Source organism: Mauremys reevesii, linkage group 4 (genome assembly GCF_016161935.1).
Source record: "Mauremys reevesii isolate NIE-2019 linkage group 4, ASM1616193v1, whole genome shotgun sequence".
Classification (NCBI taxonomy): Eukaryota; Metazoa; Chordata; order Testudines; family Geoemydidae; genus Mauremys; species Mauremys reevesii.
The window spans coordinates 40,387,890-40,405,448 of record NC_052626.1 but is presented as its reverse complement, the minus strand read 5'-3'; the positions used below and the strand labels follow the sequence as shown (position 1 = coordinate 40,405,448).

Here is a 17,559-nt window from a genome sequence, read left to right as displayed (position 1 = left end):
TGTTACACAAGTGTTGCAAAATCTAGAGCTCTGAGCCCACTGAGCTACGAATGTACCTGGTAGTGAGTGCCTCCATTCACCCAGGCAGATTAGCGTCAGAGTGGTTGACCACCCGTACCTGCAAGGGTCTCAGGAAGATGGATGTTCCACAGCATTTTAAGGCAGTTAGATCCAGAGATAAGATATAACTAATGCTGCCCCACTCCATCATCCAAGAATAGGAGACTGTTCAGGGCAAGTTTTTAATTTTTAGTGTAGAAATAGCCAAGCCAGCATTAACACCATAGAGATGTGGTATTACTACTGCCAATAATTCATTCATACAGTGCTGCACATATGGGTGGCACTTAACCAGCCAGAATAAGATGTGGTCCCTTCCCAAAAGACCTTAGACCTCAGATCTCTCTTTAAAACATTGTCCTTTTGGGTTTGGATTTTCCTCGCCATCCATTTTATCTTAACTGTTTTCTCTTCTATTTGTAACTACCCCTTCATAATCTCTTGTGTCTCCATTTCTCTACACCCCTGTTAAGTGCTCTCCTGGATAGAAGCTGGATCATAGTGTTACCCACACAAAATTCTCTGTTACTCACACACTCTAGGGGCACCCACCTTAACCCAGTTCCTAGGGCTCAAGGCGTAACCCTCTTAATTTAGGCACCTACCCTTACCCTTCCATGGGCTCAGGGCGTAACCTTACACTCTGTGGGTTTGTTGGGTCTTTTACCAGTGAAAGAGCCTCATACAGTAATCTCCCACTTAACCTTTAATAACAATCCCCAAAACAGAATGCACATGCTAAGCATACAATGCTCACTACTCCTAATAAGGCAGATTAACTTTTCTTGATGGCCAATCAGGATCAGGTCATCTGGGAGACTCCCGTTTCTGCACAGTGTGGTTGGCAGGGTGTTGTGGTCTGGCAGCTCTGATCATGGGGCTGTGTCCTGGCGTTGGTTCCCAAGAACTTCCTTTTGGACCCCAGTTTATATAGTGAAACTTGAGTCTTGCTTAGCTGTATCTTAACCAATCATTTTACTAAAATATTACTCAACAATTTTCTAACCAATCCTAACTTATTGTAAAACAATCCTTTAACCAATTATACTCCACCACCATAGTTGATTTACACCTAGCAAAATTAATTATGCAACAGACAGAAACAATCGAAGAACCAGACAGAGACCATACAGATAAACAAGAGAAAAGTGGGGACAAAACAATAGAAGTATAGATTTTACCATCACAGCTGTTGATAAATGATTCCTTGCCAGACAGGATGCTGTCAAACTAAGTTTTCTTTAACTATCTTAAAATCCGTTCCTTTATCTAGTGATGGTGGGTGCTATTAGGACAGGATTGCCTTCTTGACAGTCTGATATTACATTGTTTTAATGTAATTTAGATGGAATGTGAGGATGCGACTTTCTGCTTCTTGGCACATGGCTGCTTCTCTCCTAATATGGCTGCAGAGAAAGGCCTCAGACCTTTCAGTAGGTTGTGCTCACCTGCCAATGCTCTGATCCAATTAGTGGAACAGTTTGTTTTTCCAAAGAGCATCAGCTTGACCCGCATTGCCAATTGATCCTGATCCTGTTACTACCATGGCTTCTCCCAAGTGAGAGCCTGCATCATCATCAATAGTACATCTCCCATACAATGTCAGTGTTAAGACTCACCATAGAGCCCCAGGAGAGAAATACATGCAGAACACCATCCAGCCCCCGCCCCCCAATCTGTGTTCCCATGACCTCTTTTTCAACTACCTCCTGCCTTTCTGAAATTCGTGCCCTGGTCTCTATGGACCCTCATGCATGTGTGTGGGGCAGGGGTCTCTGGAACTGTGGTTTCCCCAGGAATTGAAATTGGGAGGGATGTTCGAATTTAGGGGGGGTTGTCAGGGCTGATGAAGGGTGAAACTGTGAGGGTGAAGGTGGGCTGTATGGCACCACAGTAAACACTGAAAAATGTTTCATGACCATTTTATTAGATTTAACTTATGTTCTAAAATCATCACACAAATTAAAGTTGGCTACTCAAGCCTTCTATGAAACACTACATCTACATCCTCCTTGGTTTCTTGTTATAATTTTGCACAACTCTGTTAGTGAACTTCTTGAATATAATGCGTTCATCTTTTGTGGCTTCTCGTGTGTCCGGTACTTCCATTCCTTCAGTTGATATGCTCATTAGTTCATTCACATGATCAGGCAGAAGTCAACTTCTTTCAGAACACAAAATTCTACTCAATGATGAAAAAGAATGCTCAACTGTAGCGGTTGTGACTGGGAGTAGCAAGAGATGAATTCCTACTTCGTTCATCCCAGGAAACAGAACACAAAGATCAGGTCAAAGCACTAGTGATGATAAAAAATAAGTTGAAGTCAAATCTTCCTTCCTTCGTCGTATGATATTCCACTCTGTGTTCAAATACTCTATTCTGTCCTGATCACATGGCAGGCCCATTGCTGGTAGTGCCTCACTCCACTCAGCTGTTGGTGTTTTATAGGCCAGGCATCTGTAAAAATACGTAGAGGTTGAGTAGAATCTAGAAGTTGCTGTTGTAGATTTTTAAGTATCAAGTCTGTGTACTTTTTCAGTTGTCTTAAACACTTCTGGTCTTCTTCACTTAAGGATTCAATATAAATGCCTTCATTGGTCAACTTCTGGACTGAAGTCTTTGCTTCTTCTAGTACTTTTTCAATGGATAATTCTCTGATTGATCCAAAAGTAGCTTCTGTTGCTGGACAAAGATCTACTACTGTTGTAGCAGATGCCTGGATGGCATTGTTTAATGACCCAAGTGGTTTCAATAGTAGACTTACGAGAGAGAGAATGGCAATAGTCTTCTCTGTACGTAGTAGCAAAAGTAATCCACCAGCCTCACTACTTAGATCTATCCCATCTTGGTAGATACTTACCAAAGCCAGTAATAACGGCTGGCGTAATTTTAAGACAACAGCCAAGGATCACTCATGAGAAAGCCAGCGGGTTTTCCGAGGTTGGACTAATTTGAACTTCAGTCCCAGTGTATCTTCTATATTTTCCAAGATATTCAGTCTTTTTGGACTTTTGCTGAAAAAAAGAATATAATGAAGACATTACATTTATAGCTTTTTTTAATGTCTTTTGAAGATTCTGCAGCTCGTACTAGTGCTAGTTGGAGTAGATTGTCCCTGCAGTATGTATAGGAGAGATTAGCGTTACACTTTTCTCTGAGCAAAGCTTGTACTCCACTATGACTTCCAGAGAAGTTTGCAGCTCCATCAAATGCACAAGCAGCCATCTGTTTGGGGTCCAGTTGACAAGCATTTAACTCTAAGATGTGGGTTGTGTCAGATGCAGCCGATGTGTCTTCTATAACTTGAACATCTAGAAATGCGTCTACTGGCCTACCCCTGACATCAGGATAACATACACAATGACTTAATACTTGATGTCCGTTTGCATTGGTGCATTCATCAGCCATGTATGCAAATTTTTTGAATGTGGTGAGAGAGTTCTTCACTTTTTCAACTGTTGAGTCTTTCACTGTTGCACTGCATGCTTCTAGCCAGTCAGTTGAGTTTCTTGCAGAAAGACAGTGAGTATTTGCTGTTCTTGTTCGGAACAAGTGTTCAACTTCAAGATGAACAAGTGACAATGCACTTAACATTGGCTTCCAGTTTGTAGTGTGTGGTATCTCTTGCTTAAATAGAAAGTAGGATGCCACAGCCATGTTTGTTCGCATGAACTGCATTGTCTCTCCAGCATTCTTAACAGCCTCATTAAGTACTTCTAAAATTGGCTTTGAAAGTGGGCTTATAAGGCTTTCTGCATGTTGATGCACTCCAGAGGCCTGGTGTTTTGCAGCCTTTTCATGTAGTTTGTCAGCATTGGCTTTGCTGATGGTTTGATGACAAACCAAGCTCCTCCACTTTTACCAATTATAGCATAGGGAAGCTTTCCTTCTTCATAAGCTTTTTTGCAAGAGGAGCACCAGTAGCCATCTTTTGTAACTTCAATGAATGGGAACACTTTGACCGACAAACATCGGGAACTGCCTTTAGGTTTTGGAGACACGGTTTCTTTAGTAGGTAGCTGTATTTGTGCTTCGGGCTGGTCGGATGTAGATATACCCCTTGAACCTTCAGATGACATGTTGATATATTCTTGGTTCTTGACCAACCACTTTGGTTGGTTTTTGAGACCTTTGAGTGGAAAAACTGTTGTATTGTTTTTTGTCTTTTCATTTTCACTTTGACCTGCAACATATAAAAGAGATGAATAAAGTAAATGTTTTCTTAGGATAATGCAAATTTAACATAAGGATAATGCAAGTTACACCAAAACACATAACAGGTCTAGATTTCTAAACAAATATAATTTAAAAAAATGTATTTAATTTAAATTGACTTTTGAAAAGTAAGCCATCATGGGATAAGAGGGAAGGTCTTCTCATGGATCAGTAACTGGTTAAAAGATGGGAAACAAAGGCTAGGAATAAATCATCAGTTTTCAGAATGGAGAGAGATAAATAGTGGTATCCCTGAGGGGTCGGTACTGGGACCAGTACTGTTCAACATATTAATAAATGATCTGGAAAAATGGATAAACAGTGAGGTGGCAAAATTTGCAGATGATACAAAACTATTCAAGATAGTTAAGTCCCAGGCAGACTGAAAAGAGTTACAAAGAGATCTCACAAAACTGGATGACTGGGCAACAAAATGGCAGATGAAATTCAACGTTGATAAATGCAAAGTAATGCACATTGGAAAACAATCTCAACTATACATACAAAATGATGGAGTCTGAATTAGCTGTTAACACTCAAGAAAGATCTTGGAGTCATTGTGGATAGTTCTCTGAAAACACCCACTCAATGTGCCACAGCAGTCAAAAAAGCTAACAGAATGTTGGGAATCATTAAGAAAGGGATAGATAATAAGACAGAAAATATCATATTGTCTCTATATAAGTCCATGGTACGTGCACACCTTGAATACTCTGTGCAGATCTGGTAACCCCATCCCAAAAAAGATATATTGGAATTGGAAAAGGTACAGAGATGGGCAACTAAAATGATTAGGGGTATGAAAAAGGAGAAGTGATTAAAATGATCGGGAATTTTCAGTTTAGAAAAGAGACGACTAAGGAGGGATATGATAGAGGTCTATAAAATCTTGACTTGTGTGAAGAAAGTGAATAAGGAAATGTTATTTAATCCTTCACACAACACAAGAACTATCACTCACCCAATAAAAATTAATAGGCAGCAGGTTTAAAAAAAAACAAAAAGGAAGTACTTCTTCACACAACATAAAGTCAACCCATGGAATTCTTTGCCAGGGGATGCTGTGAAGACCAAAACTATAACAGGATTTAAAAAAAACCTAGATAAATTCCTGGAGAATAGGTCCATCAGTGGCTATTAGCCAGGATGGGGAGGGATGCAACACCATGCTCTGAGTGTCCCTAGCCTGTTTCTGGGAATGGGCAATGGGATGGATCACTTGATGATTACCTGTTCCGTTCATTCCCTCAGAAGCACCTGGCCTTGACCACTGTCAGAAGACAGGATACTGGGCTATATGGACCATTGGTCTGACCCAGTATGACCATTCTTATGTAAAAATTAATTATAATAATAAAAATGTTTAGTACAGAAACTCCCCAACATAATGACCTCTCAAGATAGCAACATGTGAGATAACCTTAGCAAATAATGCATTTTAAAAATCTTGGCCTACTAGGAAACATATGTTTCCATTTCCAGTCACAAATCTAGCATTCTGGAGCAAAGTCACTAAAATATAGTCCAAACAAATAAACGTTTAATGTGCCCCTCACTCACCGGTGTTGTCCTTGGTCAGTATTCACCCATGAAAGCTTATGCTCCAATACATCTGTTAGTCTATAAGGTGCCACAGGACTCTTTGTTGCTTTTTACAGATCCAGACTAACACGACTACCCCTCTGAAACTTGGTCAGTGGAGTTTCAGAGTTCAGAGGTGCTTTCACGTGAGTACACCTCCCAGGTGGGGGGCAAGAAGGCACCTTGCTCGTTCCTCCAGCTGCTCACTGTTCGCTCTGGCCACTGTCGTTCGTTGTCTCACCATTCACTCCACCACTCTGTTGCCAATGGCCCTGTGCAGTCACCTTCTGCTGCCACCTGCCACTGTGACCTCTGCGAGTTGGTCTCTTGAGGTTCCACCAGCTCTCAGTGATTTCAGCTGAGCTCTCAGTGGGGGAACCTTGCTGCTAGTGCAGTCTGGGCTGTCTCTTCCACAGAAACACTGTCCCCACAGCAGGACTAAGCACTTAGACCTGATTATCAGTGATTTCAGCTGCAGTGGTCACTTAACAGAACAAAAGATTATCTTTGGAGCCTAATCAGCTCTGTCTTTAAACAGTGGAGAGGGACAGGTCCCCACCCTCTCTCTTGATGCCCTCAAGCAGCCCAGGCTAAGTAAAATTCTACTGCCCTTTACTCATACAATAATAACATTTCATTACCCCCCGGCCCGCCATTCAAGTGATTTGTAACCCAACCCCAGCCAAACTCTATCGCTTGAGGAACACAGCTCTGTGTGCTGGATCCCTAGGTAGATTAGGTGTGAATGTAATCTGGTCCTGAAGCCTTTCCCCCCAGCCCCAGCTCATCACTAGCTGTCAGGGAGAGCTCATTTAGGCTTTGCTTACAAATCAGCATTTGAAATTATTAGGTTGGCCAACATCACCAAAATGGATGCACTGACATGGTCTCAAAAAACAACAGCTGTATAAGGAAGCTAGTCTATGTTCAGACGTCTCAAATCTATTACACTTTTTCAGATACACGTATTTTATCATACACTGTATATGCTTTTAAAGTGTGTATTAATGTTTCAATTTCAATTCAGACTTCCAAACAGTTACTAAATTGTAACTAGTTAACAAAATGGGGGGGGGTGTTGGGGAAATTCGGGGGTGGGAGCGTGTAGGGAAATCACTGCTCTGGAATAACAGAGGGCCTAGTGGATTGTTTAGGCCCAAAGCTGGCCCCCAGCTCTCAAGCATCCAAGCGTCTGACTCTGGACCCACTGGCCCAGGGCAGATTAAGGTTTCTTGAGACCCCACCTGGGCCAGAGCAAGTGGAGGGCCCCTCCTCACCCCCTTCCACCTGCAGCCCTGCCCACAACCCCACCCCTTTCTGCCTCTTCCCTAGGGCCCACCCCTGTTCCACCCAGGGTTCCCCCATTCTGCCCCTTCATTGCAGCACCAAGACCAGAGAAGCTCTGTCCCCAGGGCCGCAGCAGGGAGTGAGAGCTCCTCCAGTCCCAGGGCCGCAGTGGGGCTCAGGAGGCTGAGGCATCCCCTGCCACCCCCCCGCTTCTGCAGGGCACCAGAGTCAGGGCACTGGGGCTTCTCCTGCCTCTCCCAGCATTTCTGCCAGAGAGCAGGTTGGGTGTGGGGACTTGCCCTGCCACCCTATGCCTTCTGGTGGGGACAGGGGCTGCTGTGGGGCGGCTTCCCCTGTCCTGCAGCTTCTGCTGGGGATAGGGTTAGGGGCGCTTCCCCTGTCCTGCTCACCCGCTGCTGCTGTTGGGGAGCAGGTTTGGGGCACTGGGGCTTCCCCTGCCCCACCCAGGCTTCTGCTGCCCAGTGGCGCATTTTTTCCAGGGCCCCTGGGCACAGGCTTTGTTGGCCCAGTGGCTAATCCACCACTGTACTGGCCTTTACAAAGGGTGACAAACATCTGAGGAACCAGAGTCCTACCCAGCCCACTCCAAGGAAGATGCGAGAGGTGAGGGGGAAAAAACCAAAACCAAAACCTACTGAGAAGTATTCATCATCATAGCATATCCCCAGGGACGTAGCCTCCTTGCAGATCAAGCACAGAAATGTTTGGGTTTCCTTCAGACAACAGAAATACATTTTCCGAATGAGAAAAAGCTAACAGGAAGCCTCATTTGCGTGCTCAAATCAGTATTCAGTCACCTACAGGCCAGTTTGAGCACCTGTGTTGGAATACCAGACCCGGCTGTTCTCAATTTCAAAGACTTGACATCTCTGATTTACAGATGGCTGAATGTAGATCTGAAATGAGCCATGCATTTCCGGGCAGAGATGCGAGCTGAGTCTCAAAGCTGGAACAGACTAAGAGACTCTCCCGGAGGCTTCACTGCCATCAGGACCGTGCTGCAAACACATTGTGAGTAGGGTCTAGACCAGAGCTGAGGGGCAACTCCACAACTCCCTTTAAAGCAGCCCATGTACATCCTGCATAACACAGACCCATAGAATCGTACCCAGCAATTCCGACAGCGAGCCCAATAGCTTGTGCTTCTTGACCCACTTACAGGGCAGAAATCTTGTCAACATTTGTAAAAAGCAAACACACCCCCAAGGCCTTTTCTGAATTCTTTATTATGTAGAACAGATTATATTTTAACAATTTTTTTCCAAGCAGTTGTTTTTCTCCAGTGTTTCTAACATGCATTGTTACCCTTTTTATAGTCAATGTACCATCTGCTTCTCTTCTCCCTCCCTGCCCACACAGTACCCAGCTTCATGTTAATTCTCAACCGTGTAAAAAAAATTAGATATCTGGCATAAAATATTCTGGGGAAGCCCATTAAAAATGTCATTTAAAATGTTTCATATCTACAAAAGATCCAATATATATGTACATTATAGCAATGCAGAGGCAAAGGAACACAGTGCAATGTAAGACTTCAAAAGCTATGACTGGATGGTGATTCAACCCTGGGGCTATGGAGATATGGGCCACCATTAGCTTTGGGGCAACTAGCCTAAAGCCTCAGGCTCCATGGTAGCTATTTTGCTCTCTCAAACCTTTATTAGCCCCCTTCTGGAGTGACACTGAAAAACTGGAAATGCCTTTAGCTTAATACACTCTGTTAGGGGACTGCAGAAATACTGGCTGAACAGGGTGTGATTTGGCAAATAGTGGATGCACAGTGTCTGTATGGTTTACAGCGCGCTTCATTTGGTCAGCGATCTCTCTATCTGCATCAACCCCTGGCCCATTCCTGCTGCTCCACTGACACACATGCCTGTCTACAGGTGAATAAATAATTAAGTTGCTAGCTGCCTCAGCTTCCTGCATCCTAAAACCTCTCTCCCCCAGCCTCCCGCTAATCCTTCCTCTCTTCCAGCAGCCCAGGGCCAGATCACCAAACCTTGCCAAGCAGTAGCATGGATGCAGAGCTGTAATGACTGCACTTGACCCTTGTGTACAGATACCTCTTCTGCTTGTTAAACAAACCTTGCTGATATGCAGGGCTGAACGCAAAAGCAAACCCAACCCTCCTACCCCCAAGGAACTACATTCTATATTGCTTAATTATGAGCACAGTATATCTAAGGGTTAAGATCCATTGTATTCTTTCGAGTCAGTTTATTAATTCTTTATATTAAAAAAATCACAGTTTAAGGCCTTTTAATAATACGCACTGTACAGTCCAGTCATCCCTCCTCCCCCACCCAACCCTTTTTTGGGACACAGACGGAACAGAAGAGCTCCAAGCTCGGTACAAAGCACTTTAACATGAGATAAACCCCAAAGTACTTCCCCTAGGGCAGACACACTGCCCATGTGTGCAAGCCCAACACACAAAACCTTTGAACAGGAATACAAGTTGCAAGACTGGGAACCTTTGCAGGAGTACAAGTCACCACAATTACACTTAGTTTAAAAAAATGGTTTCAAGTTAAATGGACCACACCTGACTGCTTCTCTCACCTGATGGTGGTCCACTTCAGTTCCAGCTTGTGTCCTGGGACAGTCACATTAGTGATTTACTGGTACCCTGAGGCTGAACTTATGTTCAAATGGAACAGTCTGCAGCTACATTACTCTTCAATACACAGGTGCAACTGATAGAGATTGTAGGTTCCAGTATGCAATGTTCTCAAAAGCTGAGCATAACTATAGTGGTTGAGATGGAACACTGCATTCTGGGACATGTCTCCACAGGCCGTATTGTCTGTACAGAGAGAAAAGTGGCCATGGTAGCAGTTTAGAACTCTGCAGGACACTCTCTTATGTGTGATCAGATTCCCCATGTCTGTTCTCCCACCCTCTCCTCTGCTTCACTTGAATGGTCTGTTAACTAACCTCACTGATAGATGGTATGAATCCTAGACTGGAAATACCTGGAGGCCAAAAAACCTCTATTCTTGCCCCATTTAGGATACAAGCCAAACACTTTTCCAAAGGGGGAAGGGAGATAAAGGTGACAGGCAGATGGGAAGGAGCATTTCCATTTATATGGAGCTTCAGGAGGTCTGGAGCAGGCAAGGCTCAAATCCTTCAACCAGTGGGAGCTGCACTCCTACTTTCAGGATCACTGCTCTAAAGCATGTGGAAAAGCCTTCCACACAGCAGAGAGGAGAAAGCGATGGTAATACTAAAACCTTTTCTTTGTTCATTGTCCACTGTTGGATTAGGAAGTCAGATTTCCCTCGCATGAATGGCACTGGGCTGCATTAGTTTCACTGGACCACTTCCCGTGCCTGCTTTCAGCAGGAAGGTGCAATTATGACAGGGGGTGAGGGGGTTCTGTTCTGTAGGTGCATAAGAGGAAAATGCTGCAATTCCCTCACTGAAAGATTCTACCTATCCCTGATAACTGACTGCAACAGGCAATAAGGGAGGGGCAGAAAGTGCTTTCACCCACACCAGGAATTGGACCAGCTCATGCCTGGGAGCTTGGGATTAGAGTAAAGTGTGCTTTACCAGTAACCACAGGAACCCTGAGTGCAAAAAACCTCTCAAGTTGCTCCTCAGAAGTAAAAAGACGTGCACATCAGAGATACAGAAATCAAACAGTGTTAAAAAAAATAGCGTGCATGCAGAGACATTGTACAAATGCTTGTCCCCTACAGTACAAACCAAATCCTAGATATTTTGATACCAGAAATAAAATAAATAGTCCCTTCTCCCCCACAGGAACTAAAAGAAATAGAATTGTGACTACAGATCATGAGAACTTCATGTGCTTCCTTAACTCTGGAAAAAGATCTCCCGGGGGGGAAGGCGAGTCCCCGGCAGGATGGAAGGACCACATCTTTCACTAGTTCACAGTAGCCTCCCTTTACTAAAGCTGAGTGTAAGACTGTGGACAACCCTTTAGGTTTAATAAAGCAGATATCAGCACTAGCACTGTGTGTTTTAAAGTCCTCTCCAGCTCAGGAAGTAAGCTTTCCCCTCTCTTCCTTAACTCCCTTCTCCAGATATGCTTTGCACAACAAGGGTCAAAATTCAGTACAAACAGAAACCCTCTGCACAAGGCCAGTCTTAATTCTGTCTTGGAGCTATGCATCTCTTTATATAACAGTGGGGAAAAAAAACAAAGTAATTTTCAATTAAAGCTGCTCATAAAAGTTGGCAGAGCCTGAGGTCTGCATCCTAAGCAGCCTCTCTCCTCCTCATTTCACTCTAAGAGCAACTTTCATTCACTATTTCTGCAAGGATAAAAAGGGCATGAATTTACTTCTGGTGAAAGCTTTGCAACTGCTGAGTCCGCAATCCCCCCCACCCCCAGGTACAATGCCATCCCATTTCCACACGAAGGCAAGCGTAGTCTGATGCAGCAGAGACCTGCTCTTTCATTTCTGGGGATGACATTTTCAATGGCTCTTGAAAGATTTCCCTAGATTTTAAGACACGACTAACTGAACACAATGTGCCAAAACTCAAGCTCTTAACATGTTTTTAGAAGCAATTTACCTAGTTATCAGATTTTGGCCAAACACGTCCTCCTGAACATAGGCCTCCTGAACCAGAAAAAAAAAATCCCACTTCCCATACAGGATGCAGCACAGACCCCAAGGCGATCCAAGACTGAAATTTAATCAAGTGGTTTCCCAATGTTAGCTGGGCAGAGTGTGATAGAGCCAAGTCTTAGGAATGGATACAGTATTTAATATGATGGTGTACCGTGACGTGATGGTTATTGCCACAGGTCATCCCAAACAACTGTCATAGAACCCAATCGCATATTAACTACTCTGAGACTTTTTAAAAAAAACAGCAAACCTATTTTAGAAATACTTTAACGGAGTTTAATAAGGTAATGTATTAGTATTTTTCATTACCCTCTGTCTACAAAGCCAGACTGCCTTAGCATCGAGAGACTAAATGCACAGGAAGAGGGAAAGAAATTAGGACTAACTTTTTAGACTCTAAAGTAAGTTTTCTGGGAGTTAGCATGTTACAATTTTAAAGGTCCATTAGGCTGATCACATGGGGTCAGATACAAGTGCCCTGTACAGCCCTGAGAAGCCTCAAAATTCCAGGTCCCCACTGACCTACAGCCTGTATTTCTGGCTCCGATAGCTTTAAGGCCTGATTTCATACAAGCTATCACTTGACCAGGCCTGGAGTGTCTTCAGGCCTGGAGCTTTGATCAGGAATTCTTGGGATGATCTTATCCAGGTTCCTGCCACATTTAGCAGAGGGGAAAAAAACCCAGAAGCTATTTTTATGATAGGACCCTTTAAAAAGCAGCAGCTATCTGAGCTACTCATGGGTTTGGAATGTTACAAGCAGTCCTGGCTGAGAAGACTTAATGGGCAGAGTGCAGGTGAAGAGGGTCAAAGGGGCAAAATAAACTCAGATCATTCCAGGACTTTGCAGTTTATTCCATGACTGAAGAAATAAAGGAAACTATTCTATGGCTATCATGACCACATGTGAGGTTTGGACATATTGTATGGATAGATGATCAGTTCCAGCAAACAAAACATCTCCAGTGGATTGGATATACTGGAGAACTTATCCATGGCTATTTCAATTCATAATTTCAATTTACATTTTTATAACTTCTGATTTTGTACTACTGCACTTCAAACCAACAAAAATGATTGTTTTTAGACATGAGACCATTTGCTTCTGAGGGTTAGTTATACAGCATGGGGCAAGATGAACAATCCTAGGTCTGTGTCTACACTACAGACTTTACAGCAGCACCGCTCTAAGGTCTCCCGTGTAGACGCTCTATGCCGACAGGAGAGAACTCTCCCGTGAGTACAATTAAAACCACCCCCCCCCAAACGGTGTTTTTTCCACACCCCTGACCGACATAAGTGCTAGTGTAGACATAGACTAGATTATAAAATGGAGTTTCTATAAAACAGAAGGTGATACTGCTTTAATCCGTCACGCAGTGTCTGCAGATGTGCTTGGCTTTAGTGATCAAAGAGTGCCACTTCTGTCAGTGGCACAGAATGAAAGTTACAGAACTACAATGACACTTAAAAAGTTCTCTTGCTTTGCTGCACCAGACAGATGGACTTGATCCACACTGTGCTTCCATCTGAAAATTGAGACTCTCATTCTAAAGGTCTCTGCCACCTGCACAGAGCATCATGACCAGACCAACTTTAAGAGCGACCCCCCACACCAAATTGTAGATCTTGGCTTTGCAGTCTCATTCAGTGCTTTGTTTAAGACATTAATCTTTGCAAAAGCAATTTCACAAAATATATAGAGAGTCTCAGACAAACAAATCTGAACACGCTACATTGGAGTTAACTGCATGCTGCACACTAAGATTTCTTTTGCAGAACTGCCCCAAATGTAGTTGCTCATTATACCCTTCTTGCCATGCAATTCTGGTTCCGATAGCAAATGGGAGCTTTCTCCAGTAGAAGAGAAAGGTTTGTGGGTTTTAGTTATAATTCTGAGTACAATTTTTATAACCTATCAATCATCTGATCATCTTTTTACAGACCTGGACAGTTCTAAAGCTTGAGCAAAGGAAAGTCATTTGTACATGAGGAAGTGAGACACTAAACTCATTTTTGGAAATGGAGGCCTGACTATGCCATGAGTTACAGTGGCAAGATCTTTCCTACTCAGAAAGGCTCTCCATCACTCCCCTTAACAAGACAATACTTGGCATCAAACCAGGAAACAATGGGGTAGCCAGACTGGGGGAAAAGGATGAAGTCCAGGGAGATCTCTTGCTTGTGGCTGGTGGAACTAGCCGACATTTTGGAACAGTGTTTCTGTCAGTGACATGTCAGCAACATGTTTATTATTTAAAAAAAAGACAACTCAAGTTTTAGACATAAGTAAATGCAAAAGGGAAAAAGCTTTGGTTGATTATCCATCTTGTTAAAAGATTAAACAAGTCATCAACAGTTTCTCTAGCAGGTCTCCATTGAACAAACTGGCCAGCCCATCACTCCCTGGCAAAGTTAGACGCCTAGCAGTGAATTGGAAGTGCTGCCACAACAGTGCCGTGCTGCAGACACGACATTTCAGCTGGCACTCCTGAGACTAGTAGTGTACATGGGGCATCTGTGCCAACTAGGGTCACTGTGATTTCACGGTGACAAATAAATAATTTAAAAAGCAACAAGAAAAAAAATGAAGTCAAGCATCTCTCTAGGGCCATACCCTCAAGAGACAAGAATCAAAGCTGTTTTACTATTTACAAAATGCCATTTAGAGATGGTGTGGCTACTTCAGTATTGTGAAAAAATGTCCTTTTTATGCTAAGCAGTCAGAAGTGTGTGGTTCAAGGACCGCGTTGGCCTGTGTGCCACAGAGTATCTCGTGGGAGTGTCCCAAGGCATGTGGAGGGAGTTCAGTCTTCTGTTTCTTCATACGTAGTCTCATCAAAAGGCCGGTCCAAGAGAGGCACCAACCGGTGACGAGAATACTTCAGTTGCAAGAGGTCCCCAACTTCATCTAATTCCTTTAAAACCTGGGAGAGGGAGAGACCACGACATATCAGCAGAGAGAATCAGGATATGAAACACCTAAGAGTACAGCTACCTCTGCATCCCTGACGTACACTAAGTGCACAGGCTCCGTTGAAAGCAACCCTGTAACTGAGCAAGGTTTTGCTATGCTGCCCCTTATCACAAATTAAAGACAATACAAAGCTTCTCCCTAATCATCTGATTGTGGTTTTAGCGTAAAGCTGACAACTGACTGTGCCTAGAGTATGAAATATTGTATTTATGCACAGAACAGGTGTGAAAGACAGCAGCATGGCAAGCAAGCTTCCCCCATACTTCCCTGGCTCACAGAGTGTGTCTTAATGCAAACCCCGAAAGGGCTACCCCAAAAGACAGTTCTCAGTCTCCACATCCTCATTACAAGGTACAGCCACTCCATTTAGACCCACATACCCCCGTCACAAATACACAAATGTACTCAGTTTAGCCCTGTAAACTGACATCAGATATGCAAACTAAGTGGCAGAAAACTTTACACAAACACTGTACTTATTTATTTAGTACTAGCACTGCACTTTCAAAAGCATAAAGTTCCTTACAGGTACTAAGCTTGTTATCAGCCTCTATTGCAAGTTAAGTCATGTTGGGTCTGTCCCACATTTGGATCTTAGGATGAGCTGCTCACTCTCGTTTTACAGAAACGTCTAACACGGGAAGCCCACTGCAATGGTGTTTCTTTTGCAATGGACACTTTACTACAAACTGGACTAAGATCATTTCACACAGGCCACCAAACAGCTATGATTTTTGGCCACCACTGACTGGAGTGAATTTTTTTAGCATCACATGCAACCCTACCTTAGAGTCATCAAAGTAGACCCTCTCCTAAGAAGAGAATCTATTATACTGAAGACTTTCCCTCATACTAGTCACTAGTGTCATGTGCACTATAGAACACCATCAGGCCTTGTCTATATTTTAATTTGCACCAGTTTACATAAATGAGGCAAATTAGCAAGGGACAGATTTTTCCCAGGTGACATGGACAGAATCAGGATAAGGATGAAGACATGTTGCTGGCCAATCAAGCCAATGGTTCCAAAGACTTTGAATTAAGGGTAAAATTGTCAGTCGGGGGAAGGAGAATCAAAAATCAGTCTCAAATTTTAGAACTGGACTAAGATTTTTTTTTTTTTTGGTTCAAAGACTTAACATGGCATTACAACATGCAACTCTGCAGCAAAGAATCTTTACAAGACTAACTGAAACGGACAGCACCTAGGGTCTAAAGACTAAATCAAAGCACATCTACGTTAACTTGCTCAGGCAGCCAAATAGGACAACCTTTCCATAGCAGACATAACAGCTCAGCTCTGCTGCTATGACAGATTGAAGCTCTCAAGTAAAAATAGATATTTACTTCAGGCTTTACATTCAAGTTTATTTTTATTATTTGTGCTGCATGAGAGGAGTGTGTGGCTCATTAGAGGAATGATTCTTCATTAGCCACATGCCCCAGATTACGCCTCTACCACTGAAAGATGACAAAGTGGACCTCACCTGAAATATTCCTGGGAAAACCAGGCTAGTCTAACAGTAAGAGTCAAGGCTGGGCGCTGGCATCTTGCATATAATTGGGCCATTTGGAATGCATGAATGGTTGAACTTGAACAGTTCCCAGACAAACAGCTAAGTCCTCAGGTCGCGGCCTCATCATTGGAAGGGTAATTTCCCCTACAGCTTTGCAATACTGTCTCAGATCGCACCTATGCCTTCAAGGTAACACAATGCCACCAGCTCTTGCGAGTAATGTGATTTTTGGCCCCAGGAAGAGCTCCTGCCTTCACAATATTTTGGGGAAGAAGTGTGTGCATGCATGCCCACCTAACTATCACTCACATTGCTACACTGCCTTTCAGAAGGAATGAGGCACTTATGCAACCCACACAAACCGGGGCTCAGTGTTACCCCATGGTGGTCAGACCACATGGAGAGTGTTATGCCTCTTCTATGGCTTTCATGCTTTGAGACCTGGTGCTCGAGGGCACAGGCTCCTGTTTTTTATATCAAGAGGTCTATGTCCAATCTCCAGCCAGCCCAAGCAGTAGTGTTGTTACACTTGGCTATGCTCTGTAACCCCTAGACCAGTGGTTCTTAACCTGGGGAGCAAACCCCCAGGGGGTGCATGAGATATCCTTTCTGGGGGTGCGAGACGTGCCAGATTTTTTTAGAAGGCAAATCATCAAACACAAATTAAGCACAGGCACGTAAGTACAACTATTTTGTTTCATCAAACCTATGTATTTAACAACATTATACAAAAGCAACAGCAGAAGAGTCAGAGCCGGCAAACAAAAAAAAGCATGCAATTTTTCATGTATTCTTAATTTTACTGCGAAATTCAAGTAAATATATAATTCTCTCTCTCATTCTATAGTTATGCTATATCTAGGTTTAAAGAACTAACCTACTTCAAACGATTTTTGATAAGGGGTGCAAGAAAATATTTTGAGAACCAAATGGGTGCAGGCTGCAGTAAAGGTTAAGAACCACTGTCCTAGACCATAGTCTACTTCCAGAGCAGGAACAGAACCTAGGAATCCTGATGCCCAATGTTCCACTACTGTCTCACATATAGTTGTGTAATCCCGCATGGGCTGATCCACAGAGAGGAGTATGCTTCCCTCCACCAGTTATTGCTATAGCTGATGTGGAAGAGGGCTGTGTAGAGGGTCTGTAGATTCAAGCTCTGTTAGTGCCCCATGAGGAGGTGAAAAATACACAAGTATAAATATTTAAGTGTATGGACACTAGAATAGTTACTGGAATCATTTTATATTCAAAAAATATTTAGAAGTGAATTTGCATGTTGTGCTA

General features: G+C 43.2%; 1 protein-coding gene across 1 annotated transcript in view; it reads right to left on the bottom strand.

Moving 5' to 3' along the window:
* Positions 1 to 8,372: 8,372 nt before the first annotated feature.
* SPTLC2 (serine palmitoyltransferase long chain base subunit 2) overlaps positions 8,373 to 17,559 on the bottom strand; it is a 114,089-nt gene continuing 104,902 nt past the window's right edge. Inside the window, exon 12 of the mRNA XM_039536279.1 lies at positions 8,373 to 14,705. Coding sequence (XP_039392213.1) covers positions 14,586 to 14,705 — 120 coding nt within the window. The 3' untranslated portion in view covers positions 8,373 to 14,585. The remainder of the gene's footprint in view (positions 14,706 to 17,559) is intronic.